The sequence below is a fragment of the Bufo bufo genome, chromosome 9, assembly GCF_905171765.1.
Source record: "Bufo bufo chromosome 9, aBufBuf1.1, whole genome shotgun sequence".
Taxonomy (NCBI): domain Eukaryota; kingdom Metazoa; phylum Chordata; class Amphibia; order Anura; family Bufonidae; genus Bufo; species Bufo bufo.
The window spans coordinates 10183052-10202793 of record NC_053397.1 but is presented as its reverse complement, the minus strand read 5'-3'; the positions used below and the strand labels follow the sequence as shown (position 1 = coordinate 10202793).

The 19742-nt window shown below is 47.5% G+C and overlaps 1 protein-coding gene across 1 annotated transcript in view; it reads left to right on the top strand.

Moving 5' to 3' along the window:
* The first annotated feature begins 6114 nt into the window (after window positions 1–6114).
* Window positions 6115–19742, top strand: part of LOC120978826 (protein SSUH2 homolog) — a 28823-nt gene continuing 15195 nt past the window's right edge. Inside the window, exons 1-3 of the mRNA XM_040407191.1 lie at window positions 6115–6206; window positions 13137–13204; window positions 17579–17743. Coding sequence (XP_040263125.1) covers window positions 6184–6206; window positions 13137–13204; window positions 17579–17743 — 256 coding nt within the window. The 5' untranslated portion in view covers window positions 6115–6183. The remainder of the gene's footprint in view (window positions 6207–13136; window positions 13205–17578; window positions 17744–19742) is intronic.

Genomic DNA, 19742 nt, shown 5'->3' with positions numbered 1-19742 from the left:
TTGGCCTTGCGAAGGCTTTCTTATCAAGTTCAGTTGCCACCTCATAATCTTCCCACTGGGATTTGAAATATGTCCAGTTAACTGCCAGGTCCCCTTTACAGTCCATGGCAGACGGCACAGGGAAGTTGTTTGCAGCCATTTTCTGTAACACGGTGTGTCTCTTATTAATAAATTACCAGAGAAACTATTCTTGCTGATCTTTTGTTCTGATATTAGGACTTTAGTGGTTTCTAAAACACCAAAGCCCTCTCCACTTCTGACACCGTGTTTCCTGAGGCGATGTGAGGTAATTCAACAACAACTTTATTCAGACACAAACAATATGACAAAGGTTATAAACTGTCATATCTATATATAAACCTAAAAAATGTTGCTAAAAAACAACCATAGCATGCCCAATATGTTCAAAAATATACTTTATTGAGTTACAAATGAATCGTAATTACACAATTATAAAAGATTACACAAAAAAGATGTATCCGGAAAAATCAGCAAGGAAAGCTAGATGCCATAGTCCCCTGGCCGGTGTCTCAAAAACCCACCAAAAAGATGGAACACATGTCAGATGTATGTATAGTATGCCTTGGGGTGATTCGCAGATAGGTGGTATAAGGTACTAACCACTGAAAATAACTGCGATCATCACTCCATTGCATAGCCGCTATAGGGGTATATAGATGTAAAGCCCCTGGTAGTATACAGGTGGCAATAGGGAATAAAGTAATATCTATCTAGATGCTCAGATAACTGCATCTCCATACATCAAAACCATCAAGTGAAGGCTATACATACACCACACATATAGACAGCTGATGGAAACAATCATAACATACCAAAAGACATGATGGAGGGCAGAGACAGCAGGCACAGGACAGGCTGGAAACCCCTGTCCTGTGCCTGCTGTCTCTGCCCTCCATCATGTCTTTTGGTATGTTATGATTGTTTCCATCAGCTGTCTATATGTGTGGTGTATGTATAGCCTTCACTTGATGGTTTTGATGTATGGAGATGCAGTTATCTGAGCATCTAGATAGATATTACTTTATTCCCTATTGCCACCTGTATACTACCAGGGGCTTTACATCTATATACCCCTATAGCGGCTATGCAATGGAGTGATGATCGCAGTTATTTTCAGTGGTTAGTACCTTATACCACCTATCTGCGAATCACCCCAAGGCATACTATACATACATCTGACATGTGTTCCATCTTTTTGGTGGGTTTTTGAGACACCGGCCAGGGGACTATGGCATCTAGCTTTCCTTGCTGATTTTTCCGGATACATCTTTTTTGTGTAATCTTTTATAATTGTGTAATTACGATTCATTTGTAACTCAATAAAGTATATTTTTGAACATATTGGGCATGCTATGGTTGTTTTTTAGCAACATTTTTTAGGTTTATATGATTGGTTTCCCGCTTGCCCTACCCATGGCATTATAGTGAGGCCTTTTTTCTTTTGGTTCTACTGTCATATCTATATAGCCTACAGGTGGCAGTAAACATGTTAACATGTATAACTCCTAACAATGAGGGGTTAATTGTGTGTTTTCTTATACCATGTCATCCTATTTTATGTCTAGCTCCTAATTGCTGGCCTGGTACTCCTCACCCTGATGTGTACTAAATAAGTTACTATGCCCATTGATCATCTGCCCATATTTGGAGGAGCCTGTGGGCTGGCATGTGTATTCCTGGATGAGGTATGTCGCCGCGATTGTGTGTTGTATCGCGTGACTGCTCCGTCACTTAGGCTCTGCCTGCGTTGCCGGGGTTGGGCGTTCACCACTGCTTGTGGCTCTGCAGTGGGGGCGTTGTTTCGCCGGCGCTTGTTACGTCGCGGTCACGTGCCTCGTCACGTGATCGCCACGTCACTACCCCTCCGCCCCTTGGAATTTGCAGCCTTATGTTTTCTGGTGGCGCTGCCACTCAGACGCTCGGCCGCACCTACCGCACCGCCCCCGGTCCTTCCTCCATATGATTACATGGGCCACTGATTGGCTCTTCTGGTGTAGTCTGGGCGTGCCCTCTGACGCACCTCTGACACTGCGGTCATGTGTTTGTTCACATGATCGCTCTGTCAGTCTAGTCCCGCCCCCACTAGGTGCTTTTGCCTCCACTGATTGGCTCTCAAGGGGCTCCAACTCCATTGGTGGCGTCATTCAGGTCCTGCAATCTTAATTTTCTTCCACACACCTGTGTGGGCACTATATATAGGGGAGATGTTTCCATATCCCCGTAAGAAGCCAGGTCTACTGGCGAAACGGCGTTGGGTCTGGAGTCGGCCGAGAGATCTTTGCACCATTCAGGGTATGTCTAACTTTGTCCTTTTCATCTTAACCTCAATCTCTACAATCGCCTCCTTTGCACGTTGTTTGGGGCGTTGCTGCCATGAGGCTCTGAGGTTTGCTCTTTCAGCTAGTATTCTTTTTCCCTGTTATTTTCGTGCACTGATCTCCCGGCCTCTCTCTGGGTCCTGCTCCTCATCTGTGTGTCCCGCCTTGTGCTGCCTTTTTTTTTTATTATACACTGCTCAAAAAAATAAAGGGAACACAAAAATAACACATCCTAGATCTGAATTAATTAAATATTCTTCTGAAATACTTTGTTCTTTACATAGTTGAATGTGCTGACAACAAAATCACACAAAAATAAAAAAATGGAAATCAAATTTTTCAACCCATGGAGGTCTGGATTTGGAGTCACACTCAAAATTAAAGTGGAAAAACACACTACAGGCTGATCCAACTTTGATGTAATGTCCTTAAAACAAGTCAAAATGAGGCTCAGTAGTGTGTGTGGCCTCCACGTGCCTGTATGACCTCCCTACAACGCCTGTGCATGCTCCTGATGAGGTGGCGGACGGTCTCCTGAAGGATCTCCTCCCAGACCTGGACTAAAGCATCGGCCAATTCCTGGACAGTCTGTGGTGCAACGTGACGTTGGTGGATAGAGCGAGACATGATGTCCCAGATGTGCTCAATTGGATTCAAGTCTGGGGAACAGGCGGGCCAGTCCATAGCATCAATGCCTTCGTCTTGCAGGAACTGCTGACACACTCCAGCCACATGAGGTCTAGCATTGTCTTGCATTAGGAGGAACCCAGGGCCAACCGCACCAGCATATGGTCTCACAAGGGGTCTGAGGATCTCATCTCGGTACCTAATGGCAGTCAGGCTACCTCTGGCGAGCACATGGAGGGCTGTGCGGCCCTCCAAAGAAATGCCACCCCACACCATTACTGACCCAATGCCAAACCGGTCATGCTGGAGGATGTTGCAGGCAGCAGAACGTTCTCCATGGCATCTCCAGACTCTGTCACGTCTGTCACATGTGCTCAGTGTGAACCTGCTTTCATCTGTGAAGAGCACAGTGCACCAGTGGCGAATTTGCCAATCTTGGTGTTCTCTGGCAAATGCCAAACGTCCTGCACGGTGTTGGGCTGTAAGCACAACTCCCACCTGTGGACGTCGGGCCCTCATATCACCCTCATGGAGTCTGTTTCTGACTGTTTGAGCAGACACATGCACATTTGTGGCCTGCTGGAGGTCATTTTGCAGGGCTCTGGCAGTGATCCTCCTGTTCCTCCTTGCACAAAGGCGGAGGTAGCGGTCCTGCTGCTGGGTTGTTGCCCTCCTACGGCCTCCTCCACGTCTCCTGCTGTACTGGCCTGTCTCCTGGTAGCGCCTCCATGCTCTGGACACTACGCTGACAGACACAGCAAACCTTCTTGCCACAGCTCGCATTGATGTGCCATACTGGATAAGCTGCACTACCTGAGCCACTTGTGTGGGTTGTAGACTCCGTCTCATGCTACCACTAGCGTGAAAGCACCGCATGCATTCAAAAGTGACCAAAACATCAGCCAGGAAGCAAAGGAACTGAGAAGTGGTCTGTGGTTACCACCTGCAGAACCACTCCTTTATTGGGGGTGTCTTGCTAATTGCCTATAATTTCCACCTGTTGTCTATCCCATTTGCACAACAGCATGTGAAATTGATTGTCACTCAGTGTTGCTTCCTAAGTGGACAGTTTGATTTCACAAAAGTGTGATTGACTTGGAGTTACATTGTGTTGTTTAAGTGTTCCCTTTATTTTTTTGAGCAGTGTACATGTATGTATTGTTCATATATATTTACAATAAAGTCTTTTGGATTTTCATTTATACGAAAGTCAGCTTCATTTTTTGGTGATTATTATGACTCCTTGGGGGTCAGTTTTTTCGATATTTACTCTGTCCGGTTAATATTGGTTGAACATATATATATCTTGGCCTGCGGAGATTTCGCCATGCATGGCGTCAGGCGAGTTAGAGTCACACTCAACCTTCTAAGGGAGCTTGGCGGTCCGCTTCTAGCCGTATCTTCCCGGCGATTGCGGAGTCAGTCGTCTGATGCTTCTTGATCTTCCTGCCGATCGTCTTTCTGAGCGACCTCTGCGCTGTAGGACGGTTTTCCTCTCTTCGGAATGTCCGTAGGATTGTGGCGAGGAGGATGCTGGGGTGGAGACATTCCTGAAGATAATGGATTCAAAGGCCGTCTCCGCTTCCGCAGAGGACTCCTAAGTAAGAACCTTTTCCTGATGATAAACCTTTAAAATAGCCGACACCGGATATTTCCCTGGTATAGCTTAGTGCAGATAGGGCTGAAAGCTTTGCGCTTTTTCGCCACCTCCGCCGAGTAATCTTTAAATAACATGACTGTGTGGCCCCTGATAGATATAGGGCGATGTCTTCTCCGGAAGGCTCGCATCATGGCTGCTTTGTCATTAAAGTCCAGCAGACGCATTATAACTTGGCGAGGTCTCTCTCGGAGGAAAGAAGGCATCGGGGCAAAGCGGGACCTGTGCCTCGTCATGGTGTCTGGCCCCACTCTGTGTGCTCTTTCCACCCTACAGAAAAAGTTAAGGCCCAACGCCTCTGGCAGCTCCTTCTCGCATATGTCAAGTAATTCTGGAGGCCGAATGCTCTCTGCCAGTCCCACCATCCGCAGATTGTTGCGGAGGGACCTTTTTTCAAGATCCTCCATTTTGCCGCGCATTTGATCAATAACCGTTGCTGGATTTGCATAGTGGTCGCTACTTCTGCCGAGATGGCACGAAGCGAATTTATCTCTTGCTCAAGTTCTCCCACCTTTTGGCTGGTTTGACCTACTTCCTCCTGCAATGCGTTCAGGGAGGACTGGATGGTGGTCTCCAGGGTCTTTTTGATGTCCGGGGTTATGCGTAGTGCCACTTCAATGGCTAATCGCTTGTAATCCAGCACATCTGGGTCCCCGTTAAAAGGTTCCGGATCTTGAGAGCCGACATCCTGGAGCAGGAGGGGTAATGTCGCCGCCATATTGGTAGGCTGTGAGGCGAGGGGGGAAGTCGAGCGCTGGGATCCCACCGATTTCTGGCCGCTATGAAGTAAGTATCGCTCCATGTGCAGCGAGTGAGATCTCCCGATGTTGTGTCCCGATGTCGGGGGAGAGAATGCTATGCAGGCTCACTTAAAAGTAGCTCGTTAGATCAGTGCCGCGGAGGAGCTCTTCCCTTTGCGTTCTCACATGGCAGCGCCGGTACAGGAAGTCGTGGCATCTGCTTTTTGTGGACATGTTGCATCTGTGGTGGAACGGACATATGGAGGTGGAAAGCACATGGGAGATATCTTTGTGCTTTCCGGATCCGAATGCCGTTCAGCAAACGATAGAACATGTCCAATTAATTTCTATTGGAGTTAGAAGAACAGTAAAGTATGTTTGCATGTTAGGAGTTGTAGTTTTCACAACAGCTGGAGTGCAGAAGGTTTCTGATCCCTGGTGTAGACATTTATGGCAAAAGTCCATTCATTCTCTGACGGTTTGTTAAATTGTTACAATCGAATCCTCACATAAGCAGCTGGAACCTCTCATCTCTTGATAGTTTGACACATTTATCTACCCTGATACATTGTATCAGTCTGGAGTCAAGCCTGTTAATGGCTCACACAGGATTGTCCAGCTACACTTGTAACAAACCTTCAGTTCTGGAAGTAACAGTTCTTTATAGTTTTTACCATTTGGGAATGCACAGCAGTACGGGGTTGTAACCGGAGAAAAGAAACCGAAAGTGGTGACCCGGCTGGGCGGAGAATTGTGTAATAATCCGCATAAGGAAGAGGAAGTGAGCTCGTTATACTTCTTTCAGTCACATTCTGTGGTCATGGAGGAGCACAGGGGGATCAGGTCAGTGACATGTCAATCCTGTGTCGTTACTTTGTATCAGTTTTGCTACTGTTCATTTCTATTACAGAACAGTCACTGTAGAACTACAAAGTTCAGCGTGCCCTATCACAGGATGGCCAACCATGATTTAAGAGGAAGCATATCCTAAAGTCTGGACAGCAGGCATCTGTGGGACTGTGCCCTGTTATCAGCCATTTCAGGAGAGAGGATGACTGTAGGACAGGAGAATACAGTCTATTGCCCCCTGTTATCAGCCATTTCAGGGGAGAGGATGACTGTAGGACAGCAGAATACAGTCTATTGCCCCCTGTTATCAGCCATTTCAGGGGAGAGGATGACTGTAGGACAGGAGAATACAATCTATTGCTCCCTGTTATCAGCCATTTCAGGGGAGAGGATGACTGTAGGACAGGAGAATACAGTCTATTGCCCCCTGTTATCAACCATTTCAGGGGAGAGGACGACTGTAGGACAGGAGAATACAATCTATTGCTCCCTGTTATCAGCCATTTCAGGGGAGAGGAGGATGACTGTAGGACAGGAGAATACAGTCTATTGCTCCCTGTTATCACCCATTTCAGTTGAGAGGATGACTGTAGGACAGGAGAATACAGTCTATTGCCCCCTGTTATCAGCCATTTCAGAGGAGAGGATGACTGTAGGACAGGAGAATACAGTCTATTGCCCCCTGTTATCAGCCATTTCAGAGGAGAGGATGACTGTAGGACAGGAGAATACAGTCTATTGCCCCCCGTTATCAGCCATTTCAGGGGAGAGGATGACTGTAGGACAGGAGAATACAGTCTATTGCCCCCTGTTATCAGCCATTTCAGGGGAGAGGATGACTGTAGGACAGGAGAATACAGTCTATTGCCCCCTGTTATCAGCCATTTCAGGAGAGAGGATGACTGTAGGACAGGAGAATACAGTCTATTGCCCCCTGTTATCAGCCATTTCAGGGGAGAGGATGACTGTAGGACAGGAGAATACAGTCTATTGCCCCCTGTTATCACCCATTTCAGGGAGAGGATGACTGTAGGACAGGAGAATACAGTCTATTGCCCCCTGTTATCAGCCATTTCAGGGGAGAGGATGACTGTAGGACAGGAGAATACAGTCTATTGCCCCCTGTTATCAGCCATTTCAGGGGAGAGGATGACTGTAGGACAGGAGAATACAGTCTATTGCTCCCTGTTATCAGCCATTTCAGGGGAGAGGATGACTGTAGGACAGGAGAATACAGTCTATTGCCTCCTGTTATCAGCCATTTCAGAGGAGAGGATGACTGTAGGACAGGAGAATACAGTCTATTGCCCCCTGTTATCAGCCATTTCAGGAGAGAGGATGACTGTAGGACAGGAGAATACAGTCTATTGCTCCCTGTTATCAGCCATTTGGGGGGAGAGGATGACTGTAGGACAGGAGAATACAGTCTATTGCCCCCTGTTATCAGCCATTTCAGGGGAGAGGATGACTGTAGGACAGCAGAATACAGTCTATTGCCCCCTGTTATCAGCCATTTCAGGGGAGAGGATGACTGTAGGACAGGAGAATACAGTCTATTGCCCCCTGTTATCAACCATTTCAGGGGAGAGGACGACTGTAGGACAGGAGAATACAATCTATTGCTCCCTGTTATCAGCCATTTCAGGGGAGAGGAGGATGACTGTAGGACAGGAGAATACAGTCTATTGCTCCCTGTTATCACCCATTTCAGGGGAGAGGATGACTGTAGGACAGGAGAATACAGTCTATTGCCCCCTGTTATCAGCCATTTCAGAGGAGAGGATGACTGTAGGACAGGAGAATACAGTCTATTGCCCCCTGTTATCAGCCATTTCAGGGGAGAGGATGACTGTAGGACAGGAGAATACAGTCTATTGCTCCCTGTTATCAGCCATTTCAGGGGAGAGGATGACTGTAGGACAGGAGAATACAATCTATTGCTCCCTGTTATCAGCCATTTCAGGGGAGAGGATGACTGTAGGACAGGAGAATACAATCTATTGCTCCCTGTTATCAGCCATTTCAGGGGAGAGGATGACTCTAGGACAGGAGAATACAGTCTATTGCCTCCTGTTATCAGACATTTCAGGGCAGAGGATGACTGTAGGACAGGAGAATACAGTCTATTGCCCCCTGTTATCAGCCATTTCAGAGGAGAGGATGACTGTAGGACAGGAGAATACAGTCTATTGCCCCCCGTTATCAGCCATTTCAGGGGAGAGGATGACTGTAGGACAGGAGAATACAGTCTATTGCCCCCTGTTATCAGCCATTTCAGGGGAGAGGATGACTGTAGGACAGGAGAATACAGTCTATTGCCCCCTGTTATCAGCCATTTCAGGGGAGAGGATGACTGTAGGACAGGAGAATACAGTCTATTGCCCCCTGTTATCAGCCATTTCAGGGGAGAGGATGACTGTAGGACAGGAGAATACAGTCTATTGCCCCCTGTTATCACCCATTTCAGGGGAGAGGATGACTGTAGGACAGGAGAATACAGTCTATTGCCCCCTGTTATCAGCCATTTCAGGGGAGTGGATGACTGTAGGACAGGAGAATACAGTCTATTGCCCCCTGTTATCAGCCATTTCAGGGGAGAGGATGACTGTAGGACAGGAGAATACAGTCTATTGCTCCCTGTTATCAGCCATTTCAGGGGAGAGGATGACTGTAGGACAGGAGAATACAGTCTATTGCCCCCTGTTATCAGCCATTTCAGGGGAGAGGATGACTGTAGGACAGGAGAATACAGTCTATTGCCTCCTGTTATCAGCCATTTCAGAGGAGAGGATGACTGTAGGACAGGAGAATACAGTCTATTGCCCCCTGTTATCAGCCATTTCAGGGGAGAGGACGACTGTAGGACAGTAGAATACAGTCTATTGCCCCCTGTTATCAGCCATTTCAGGGGAGAGGATGACTGTAGGACAGGAGAATACAATCTATTGCTCCCTGTTATCAGCCATTTCAGGGGAGAGGATGACTGTTGGACAGGAGAATACAATCTATTGCCCCCTGTTATCAGCCATTTCAGGGGAGAGGATGACTGTAGGACAGGAGAATACAGTCTATTACCCGCTGTTATCAGACATTTCAGGGGAGAGGATGACTGTAGGACATGAGAATACAGTCTATTGCCCCCTGTTATCAGCCATTTCAGGGGAGAGGATGACTGTAGGACAGGAGAATACAGTCTATTGCCCCCTGTTATCAGCCATTTCAGGGGAGAGGACGACTGTAGGACAGTAGAATACAGTCTATTGCCCCCTGTTATCAGCCATTTCAGGGGAGAGGATGACTGTAGGACAGGAGAATACAGTCTATTGCTCCCTGTTATCAGCCATTTCAGGGGAGAGGACGACTGTAGGACAGTAGAATACAGTCTATTGCCCCCTGTTATCAGCCATTTCAGGGGAGAGGATGACTGTAGGACAGGAGAATACAGTCTATTGCCCCCTGTTATCAGCCATTTCAGGGGAGAGGATGACTGTAGGACAGGAGAATACAGTCTATTGCCCCCTGTTATCAGCCATTTCAGGGGAGAGGATGACTGTAGGACAGGAGAATACAGTCTATTGCCCCCTGTTATCACCCATTTCAGGGGAGAGGATGACTGTAGGACAGGAGAATACAGTCTATTGCCCCCTGTTATCAGCCATTTCAGGGGAGAGGATGACTGTAGGACAGGAGAATACAGTCTATTGCCCCCTGTTATCAGCCATTTCAGGGGAGAGGATGACTGTAGGACAGGAGAATACAGTCTATTGCTCCCTGTTATCAGCCATTTCAGGGGAGAGGATGACTGTAGGACAGGAGAATACAGTCTATTGCCCCCTGTTATCAGCCATTTCAGGGGAGAGGATGACTGTAGGACAGGAGAATACAGTCTATTGCCTCCTGTTATCAGCCATTTCAGAGGAGAGGATGACTGTAGGACAGGAGAATACAGTCTATTGCCCCCTGTTATCAGCCATTTCAGGGGAGAGGACGACTGTAGGACAGTAGAATACAGTCTATTGCCCCCTGTTATCAGCCATTTCAGGGGAGAGGATGACTGTAGGACAGGAGAATACAATCTATTGCTCCCTGTTATCAGCCATTTCAGGGGAGAGGACGACTGTAGGACAGGAGAATACAGTCTATTGCCCCCTGTTATCAGCCATTTCAGGGGAGAGGATGACTGTAGGACAGGAGAATACAATCTATTGCTCCCTGTTATCAGCCATTTCAGGGGAGAGGATGACTGTAGGACAGGAGAATACAGTCTATTGCCCCCTGTTATCAGCCATTTCAGGGGAGAGGACGACTGTAGGACAGTAGAATACAGTCTATTGCCCCCTGTTATCAGCCATTTCAGGGGAGAGGATGACTGTAGGACAGGAGAATACAGTCTATTGCTCCCTGTTATCAGCCATTTCAGGGGAGAGGACGACTGTAGGACAGTAGAATACAGTCTATTGCCCCCTGTTATCAGCCATTTCAGGGGAGAGGATGACTGTAGGACAGGAGAATACAGTCTATTGTCCCCTGTTATCAGCCATTTCAGGGGAGAGGATGACTGTAGGACAGGAGAATACAGTCTATTGCTCCCTGTTATCAGCCATTTCAGGGGAGAGGATGACTGTAGGACAGGAGAATACAGTCTATTGCCCCCTGTTATCAGCCATTTCAGGGGAGAGGATGACTGTAGGACAGGAGAATACAGTCTATTACCCCCTGTTATCAGCCATTTCAGGGGAGAGGATGACTGTAGGACAGGAGAATACAATCTATTGTCCCCTGTTATCAGCCATTTCAGGGGAGAGGATGACTGTAGGACAGGAGAATACAATCTATTGCCCCCTGTTATCAGCCATTTCAGGGGAGAGGATGACTGTAGGACAGCAGAATACAGTCTATTGTCCCCTGTTATCAGCCATTTCAGGGGAGAGGATGACTGTAGGACAGGAGAATACAGTCTATTGCCCCCTGTTATCAGCCATTTCAGGGGAGAGGACGACTGTAGGACAGGAGAATACTATCTATTGCCCCCTGTTATCAGCCATTTCAGGGGAGAGGATGAATGTAGGACAGGAGAATACAGTCTATTGCCCCCTGTTATCAGCCATTTCAGAGGAGAGGATGACTGTAGGACAGGAGAATACAGTCTATTGCTCCCTGTTATCAGCCATTTCAGGGGAGAGGATGACTGTAGGACAGGAGAATACAGTCTATTGTCCCCTGTTATCAGCCATTTCAGGGGAGAGGACGACTGTAGGACAGGAGAATACAGTCTATTGCTCCCTGTTATCAGCCATTTCAGGGGAGAGGATGACTGTAGGACAGGAGAATACAGTCTATTGCCCCCTGTTATCAGCCATTTCAGGGGAGAGGATGACTGTAGGACAGGAGAATACAGTCTATTGCCCCCTGTTATCAGCCATTTCAGGGGAGAGGATGACTGTAGGACAGGAGAATACAGTCTATTGCTCCCTGTTATCAGCCATTTCAGGGGAGAGGATGACTGTAGGACAGGAGAATACAGTCTATTGCCCCCTGTTATCAGCCATTTCAGGGGAGAGGATGACTGTAGGACAGGAGAATACAGTCTATTGCCCCCTGTTATCAGCCATTTCAGGGGGGAGGATGACTGTAGGACAGGAGAATACAGTCTATTGTCCCCTGTTATCAGCCATTTCAGAGGAGAGGATGACTGTAGGACAGGAGAATACAGTCTATTGCCCCCTGTTATCAGTCATTTCAGGGGAGAGGATGACTGTAGGACAGGAGAATACAGTCTATTGCTCCCTGGTATCAGCCATTTCAGGGGAGAGGATGACTGTAGGACAGGAGAATACAATCTATTTCTCTCTGTATTTGCCATTTATCATTGCAACACATTTATTTAATTATCTAGTTGCAGAGTTGGGTTTTCAGGTGTCCATTTAAATTGTACTAAATATGAGGAGCAGGTGACGACCCTGTGGTGACTTTGCTCTGTATCACCATTTTGCAGGGATTTTTGGGATTATTGCAACATCTCCCTATATATGGTTCATTACTGGGGTTGAAAGACGGGGATGCTGGCGGCCGCCTCGGACTAAGCCTGAGCCTTTTACTGTGTGAACACTGCACATTATCTATTATTACCACGGTGTGATCTCCCAGTCTCATGATAATAACTGCACTGATGCAATTAGAATGGGAAATTCTGTTATTGCTGCTACTCATTATGTCTCATGTCCAGGAAGCCGCGCCTCAGCTTAAAGCTGTAGCTTAAGGCCGGGGTCACATGTGACTGATTAGCTGTGGATTTTTGTGCGGCATATCCGCAGAACCTGCAAAGTGGATGAGAATTTCAGAATTTTCTTCCACACGCCGTGTAAAAAGAATGCAGCAGAAAAGCTGCGCTATTGTGGATTTGAAATCGGAATCATTTTATACAGCGGATTTATTTTGCGGATTTCACCATTTCCAATGCGGAGAGTGAAATCTGCTGGCATTTCTGCCAAAAATACTATGTGGTTTTTTGTGCATTTTTACCTCGGAAAAGGAGCAAAATCCGCAGTGGACGGGTCTGCTAGATTTACCGTCATGTGTGTCCCTGGTCTTAATGTCTGCCAAAGTTTCACCAGAATCCTTCAGCTTCGCAGCCCCTGCTTGTTCTGTTGCTCTGTGTGATAGGGGTTTAATGGTGACTGCAACCATCGAGAGGACTGGTCAACATGAATTCCCACATGGGATGTCTCCCAGCTTTTCTAAGGGACTGAATGGCAGAAGAGAAAGTTGTGGGAATAGTTTCAGGAATTGCTGAATTCCCATTCTGGAGTCTGGGAAAGCTGGACGACATTCCCAATTGAGACTGAAAAAACTTTTTTAGAACTGGATTTCTTTACCTTTATGTCTGAAGGTTATGAGTTATTCTAATTATTTTCTTATTCTCAGAGCACCAAACTCCACCAACTATGGAGCCATGGGGCAGCCGTTCGACCCCAATTACCTCATGCCATCAGGTAGGACCCGTCACAGGACTCATCCTCCTTATTGAAAAGCTCTGCAACTTTCTAGTGTAATTTGTGTTTCAATTCTTCACCGTTCTCAAAATTCTGCTTGAAGGTTATTATAATTTGGGCTAAACATGCCTCATGCACACGGCTGTGTCCATTTTGGTGTCCGTACACTGCGAATCTGCGTGCCATCAACACTTTTTTGCGGTCCCATTGACTTCTATAGTTCCGTGGTCTGCGTCTTATAATCTTTGCAGAATGGCTGTAAAATGTGGACCATGGACCTATTGAAGTCAATGGGTCTGCAAAAAATACGGCTGCAACAAGGGCGGCTGCAATTTGTGGACTGCAAAATGCATATGGTCGTGTGCATGAGGCCTTTTACAAATCTATCTTCTATCCTGACTGTTTGCTACAGTGCAGGGGAGCAGGGGAGCAGGGGAGCAGGGGGGCGCAGCTGAGGCATGTGACCTGGGTGCAGAGGCTTGGGGGGGGGCACCTGCCGGGCAGTTCATTTAGATGGTGAAGTAGGGAGCCGTCTGCTCCCTGCTTCACTGTTCCGCTGGTCCCCCACAGTCCCCAGCAGCCGCACATCGCACTGTGCGAGGAGAGATGAAAGCCCGGGAATCAGCCTCCTGCACAGCCAGCGGCGCAGCGGGTGTGAGAGCGCGTCGTGCTGCTGCTACTGAGGAACGCAGGATGTGCCGATCATCAGGGCAACAGGTGAGTATTTGTGGTTTTTGTTTTTTATAAAGCTAGAGAGGGCACAAGGGGCCGAAAGGGGGTACAAGGAGGACATAACTACAATGAGGGGGCACAACGGTGGGCATATCTACTGTGAAGGGGCACAAAGGTGGCCAAAACTACTGTGAAGGGGCACAAAGGTGGGCATAACTACTGTGAAGGGGCTCAAAGGTGGGCATAACTACTGTGAAGGGGCTCAAAGGTGGGCATAACTACTGTGAAGGGGCTCAAAGGTGAGCATAACTACTGTGAAGGGGCACACAGATGGGCATAAGTACTATGAAGGGGAACAAAGGTAGGCATAACTACTGTTAAGGGGCACAATGGTGGCCAAAACTACTGTGAAGGGGCACAATGGTGGCCAAAACTACTGTGAAGGGGCACAATGGTGGCCAAAACTACTGTGAAGGGGCACAATGGTGGCCAAAACTACTGTGAAGGGGCACAATGGTGGCCAAAACTACTGTGAAGGGGCACAATGGTGGCCAAAACTATTGTGAAGGGGCACAATGGTGGCCAAAACTATTATGAAGGGGCACAATGGTGGCCAAAACTACTGTGTAGGGGCACAAAGATAGGCATAAGTACTTTGAAGGGGCACAAAGGGGGGCATAACTACTGTGAAGGGGCGCAAGGAGGACAAAACTGCAGTGTGAGGGCACAATGTGGGCATGACTACTATGAGGTGGCACAATGTGGGCATGACTACTATGAGGTGGCACTAAGGGGAGATGCCCTTGAGTACCCTGTTATACACTGCTCAAAAAAATAAAGGGAACACTTAAACAACACAATGTAACTCCAAGTCAATCACACTTCTGTGAAATCAAACTGTCCACTTAGGAATCAACACTGAGTGACAATCAATTTCACATGCTGTTGTGCAAATGGGATAGACAACAGGTGGAAATTATAGGCAATTAGCAAGACACCCCCAATAAAGGAGTGGTTCTGCAGGTGGTGACCACAGAACACTTCTCAGTTCCTATGCTTCCTGGCTGATGTTTTGGTCACTTTTGAATGCTGGCGGTGCTTTCACTCTAGTGGTAGCATGAGACGGAGTCTACAACCCACACAAGTGGCTCAGGTAGTGCAGCTTATCCAGGATGGCACATCAATGCGAGCTGTGGCAAGAAGGTTTGCTGTGTCTGTCAGCGTAGTGTCCAGAGCATGGAGGCGCTACCAGGAGACAGGCCAGTACATCAGGAGACGTAGAGGAGACCGTAGGAGGGCAACAACCCAGCAGCAGGACCGCTACCTCCGCCTTTGTGCAAGGAGGAACAGGAGGAGCACTGCCAGAGCCCTGCAAAATGACCTCCAGCAGGCCACAAATGTGCATGTGTCTGCTCAAACAGTCAGAAACAGACTCCATGAGGGTGATATGAGGGCCCGAGGTCCACAGGTGGGGGTTGTGCTTACAGCCCAACACCGTGCAGGACGTTAGGCATTTGCCAGAGAACACCAAGATTGGCAAATTCGCCAATGGCGCCCTGTGCTCTTCACAGATGAAAGCAGGTTCACACTGAGCACATGTGACAGACGTGACAGAGTCTGGAGACGCCGTGGAGAACGTTCTGCTGCCTGCAACATCCTCCAGCATGACCGGTTTGGCATTGGGTCAGTAATGGTGTGGGTGGCATTTCTTTGGAGGGCCGCACAGCCCTCCATGTGCTCGCCAGAGGTAGCCTGACTGCCATTAGGTACCGAGATGAGATCCTCAGACCCCTTGTGAGACCATATGCTGGTGCGGTTGGCCCTGGGTTCCTCCTAATGCAAGACAATGCTAGACTTCATGTGGCTGGAGTGTGTCAGCAGTTCCTGCAAGACGAAGGCATTGATGCTATGGACTGGCCCGCCCATTCCCCAGACCTGAATCCAATTGAGCACATCTGGGACATCATGTCTCGCTCTATCCACCAACGTCACGTTGCACCACAGACTGTCCAGGAGTTGGCAGATGCTTTAGTCCAGGTCTGGGAGGAGATCCCTCAGGAGACCGTCCGCCACCTCATCAGGAGCATGCACAGGCGTTGTAGGGAGGTCATACAGGCACGTGGAGGCCACACACACTACTGAGCCTCATTTTGACTTGTTTTAAGGACATTACATCAAAGTTGGATCAGCCTGTAGTGTGTTTTTCCACTTTAATTTTGAGTGTGACTCCAAATCCAGACCTCCATGGGCTGAAAAATTTGATTTCCATATTTTTATTTTTGTGTGATTTTGTTGTCCGCACATTCAACTATGTAAAGAACAAAGTATTTCAAAAGAATATTTAATTAATTCAGATCTAGGATGTGTTATTTTTGTGTTCCCTTTATTTTTTTGAGCAGTGTACATTAGGATGGCTCGGTCTTACAGGCCAGCACAGCGCCCCCTGCTGGGGATTTCACAGGGGCCGTCACCATCCCTTCCTTATGTGATTATTCTTTTTGCTTTATCACCACAGGGACCTTGTTCCAGATCCAGCAGACATCGTGCCGGCGGTGGCAAGGCACCCTGAATGCGGTAGAACCAGTTGGTTCTTTCGTTTATCGCAGGTGTGTTGGTCCCTGGGGTAGAGTTTATTAGGTAAGTGGGACTCAGTGAGTATAGTTAGTTATGCATTGGGTGGAGTTAGAGGAGCGGCTTAGTATAAAAAAAAGTTTGCCGCACCACGTGACGCACGCCGCTGAACTTATTCGTCTTTATGTAAATTTGTGTGGCGGGGTGCGTTGGGGAGGACTGGGCCAATCTGGATTCCTTGCCCCGGGTGCTGGAAGCCTAGCTACTCCTCTGCTACAGTGTATCAGTGCAGGTGAAATGTATCGGTTTGCAGTCCAGGAGAGCAGAGAGATTTGCGCTGCTGCTGTGTTTAGCTCACAGGGGATTATCTGTGGGGGATACACTGTAACAAACCTTCAGCTTATTGTTAGTACGAGACTCATCAGATCTGTCCCGATACATTTTAGGTAAGTGAGAAATAGATCAAAAAGCTGGAGCAAACAACAGTCGGCCTCATTGCCCCCATGACAGCGCTGCTCATTTACAATACGTCATAACAATCGTATACTTTCCTCCACTGATGACAGCACATAAAGATAGATAAGCCGCACCATGTACAGGCGTGCAGACTTTCGCAAGGATGGTTCCAGGAATGCTGCAATGGACAATGAACCGTAACAACGCTGACACAATCAGTTTCCCAATTCTTAGAGTTTTGCAAATGCATCTTAGGCTACTGTCACACATTGAAATGCCGGATGACACCAGAGACGGATCCGCCATTTCAATGCATTTGTCAGATGGATTAGGATCCTGCTGCGTCTGACAAATGCCATCAGTTTGCATACGTTTTGACGGATCTGGCGACGGAACTGCCTGCCGGAATCCTCTGCCGCAAGTGTGAAAGTACCCTAAAATAAAACAAAGCATTGCAATAAAAAGATCCTGCCGCTTTGTGTCCACAGCTCCTAGGCAGAACCGCGTGTCTCCATGGTTACAGACTACAAACCAACCCTGTGTAGTCTGATCCTGCTCTGTTCTGGGCAGTAGGAGGACGAGCCGACTGATGAGTCTATGATTCGATCCTTACATTGATTGTCACCTAATCTCTCTCTATCTGTGCTCTGCTCCCTGAATTATGAAACTATCCAGAGAAAGCAATGTCGTCAGCGCTAATGAATCCAGCTATGGCTCCAGCCATGACGTCGCAGGGGGCTCCTCTTACTGCACCTGCAGTAGTCACTGATGGTCCAACAGCGCCACCCGCTGACTGGGAGGTTATTCCAGGGTATGAAGGCATGGGCAGCGATGATGGCGGTAAGTGGACTACTTTGCTTACTGATGTTACATTTCGTTAGACATATCATTGTAATATTTAAAGGGACTGTCTATATTTGGATGCCTTCCTTTAATTCCAGAATCTATGCCAGTAGCCAAAGTAAACTGGGTCAGTGGAACAAAAACCACCATCCATCTCTTGAGCTGTATTGTTAAGTCATGGATGTTATACCCTGTTCTTCCTGCAGGGGCGCTGCAGGCAAAGCTTTCTATGTACAGATGTAGCAAACTTTAGTGCAACAAAAGGCTTTGAAAACTTTGCTACATCTGTAATTCAGGAAGATTTCAGCTGCTGGAATATGAGGCTGGCTGTGGGGGCACTTACATATGCGGGCACCCAGCTTTCCTTGATTTCTGAATAATAAAAGGTGAAAGGTGAATAGACAGATTTACCATTCAGGAGGTAACAACCCTGGCTGGAGTCGTCATGGAGGCCATACTGGAGATTACACAGCTTTTCCAGGAGCAGATAGATCTAAGTAACATCTGAACCGCAGATTCTGCAGCTGAAGCTCCAGAGCAGACACTCGATGTGTGGACTGTGACCGAGGACGGTTTGATTCCGGGGGTGATGCACTCATGACCTCTCATGTTTATTACATGGGTCTCCAATTAGTCTGGATGAATGTCGCCTTTTATAATGTTTTCTGCTACTAATTAGGAGGAGGCTGCTTTTCTCTAAATCTCCATCCTTGAGATGCTGGGAAAGAACTTTATATAGTTCTTAGCAGCAAAGAGCGACAGGCGCATAGCAGAGCTGAGTGTGTGGTGAGGTCCGTGTGGAAGCAGATGGAGTCCCTGCGGTGCCGCACTATGCTTTATGTAACAACTAGGGATCAACAGGTTGAAAGATGCCCATCACCCGATGAAGGCTTGTCCCCGATAATAGGCACAAAAATCACATGGGTGCGCTGTGCATTGGGGATCGCAAATTGCATCCATGTGGCCTGCGCTGGCGGATGCAGACCCATTCAACTTGAAAGGATCCACGATCCGTCTGCACCGCAGAAAAATATAGCATGTTCCATATTTTTTTTTGCGGTGCGGAGGCACGGAGAGAAAACCCACGGAAGTACTCCATAGTACCTTCCAGTATCTTCCAGACTGCAGACCCATTCAACTGAATGGGCCCACATCCATGATATGGTGCACACACAGCCGGTGCCCGTATTTTGCAGACCCGCTGTTTGCACGACACGGCCACCACACGTTCGTGTGCATGAGCCCTAAAGTGCCCTGATGCTTTCTAATTGACTTTTGTTACAATTTGTCTCCATTTTCTCTGCTTGCTGTTAGTGAATGAGAAACTTCAGTTTAAATATCCTTCCCGATCTAATAGGAGGAAGGTTTGCTACAATTGTATCCAGTCTAAACAATTCTCTGTGAGCTGACCATCCCGGAGTCCAGACTGACACATACTGATACATTGTAACAAACTATCACCACAGGAGAGAGATTTGTGCTGCTAAGGCTATTTTCACACTAGCGTTGTTTGAATCCGGCGTTTAATTCCGACACCGGAACTGCCCGCCGGATCCGGAAAAACATGTGAAAACGGATTACATTTGAATCCTGATCAGGATTTTGATCACAATGAAAAAATGCATTAGAAAAAATTTATCTGCCATTTATGGACTTGAAGTGAAGTTTTTCGGGTTTAACATGCAAAAGCCCGATCCGGTTTGATGGAGCAGGCGTTAATGCAAGTCCATGGGAAAAAGGCCGGATCCGGCGTTCAGTCAAAGTGTTCCGGATTTTTGGCTGGAGATAAAAATACAACATGTTACGGTTTTCTGAAAAGCCTGATCAGTCAAAAAGACTGAACTGAAGACATCCTGAGGCATCCTGAACGTTAGGATAAAACTGATCAGTTCTTTTCCGGATTTGAGCCTCTAGGACGGAACTCAGCTCCGGAAAAGAAAAACGCTAGTGTGAAAGTAGCCTAATTAGATCTCAGTAGATTGTCTAGACTGGATAC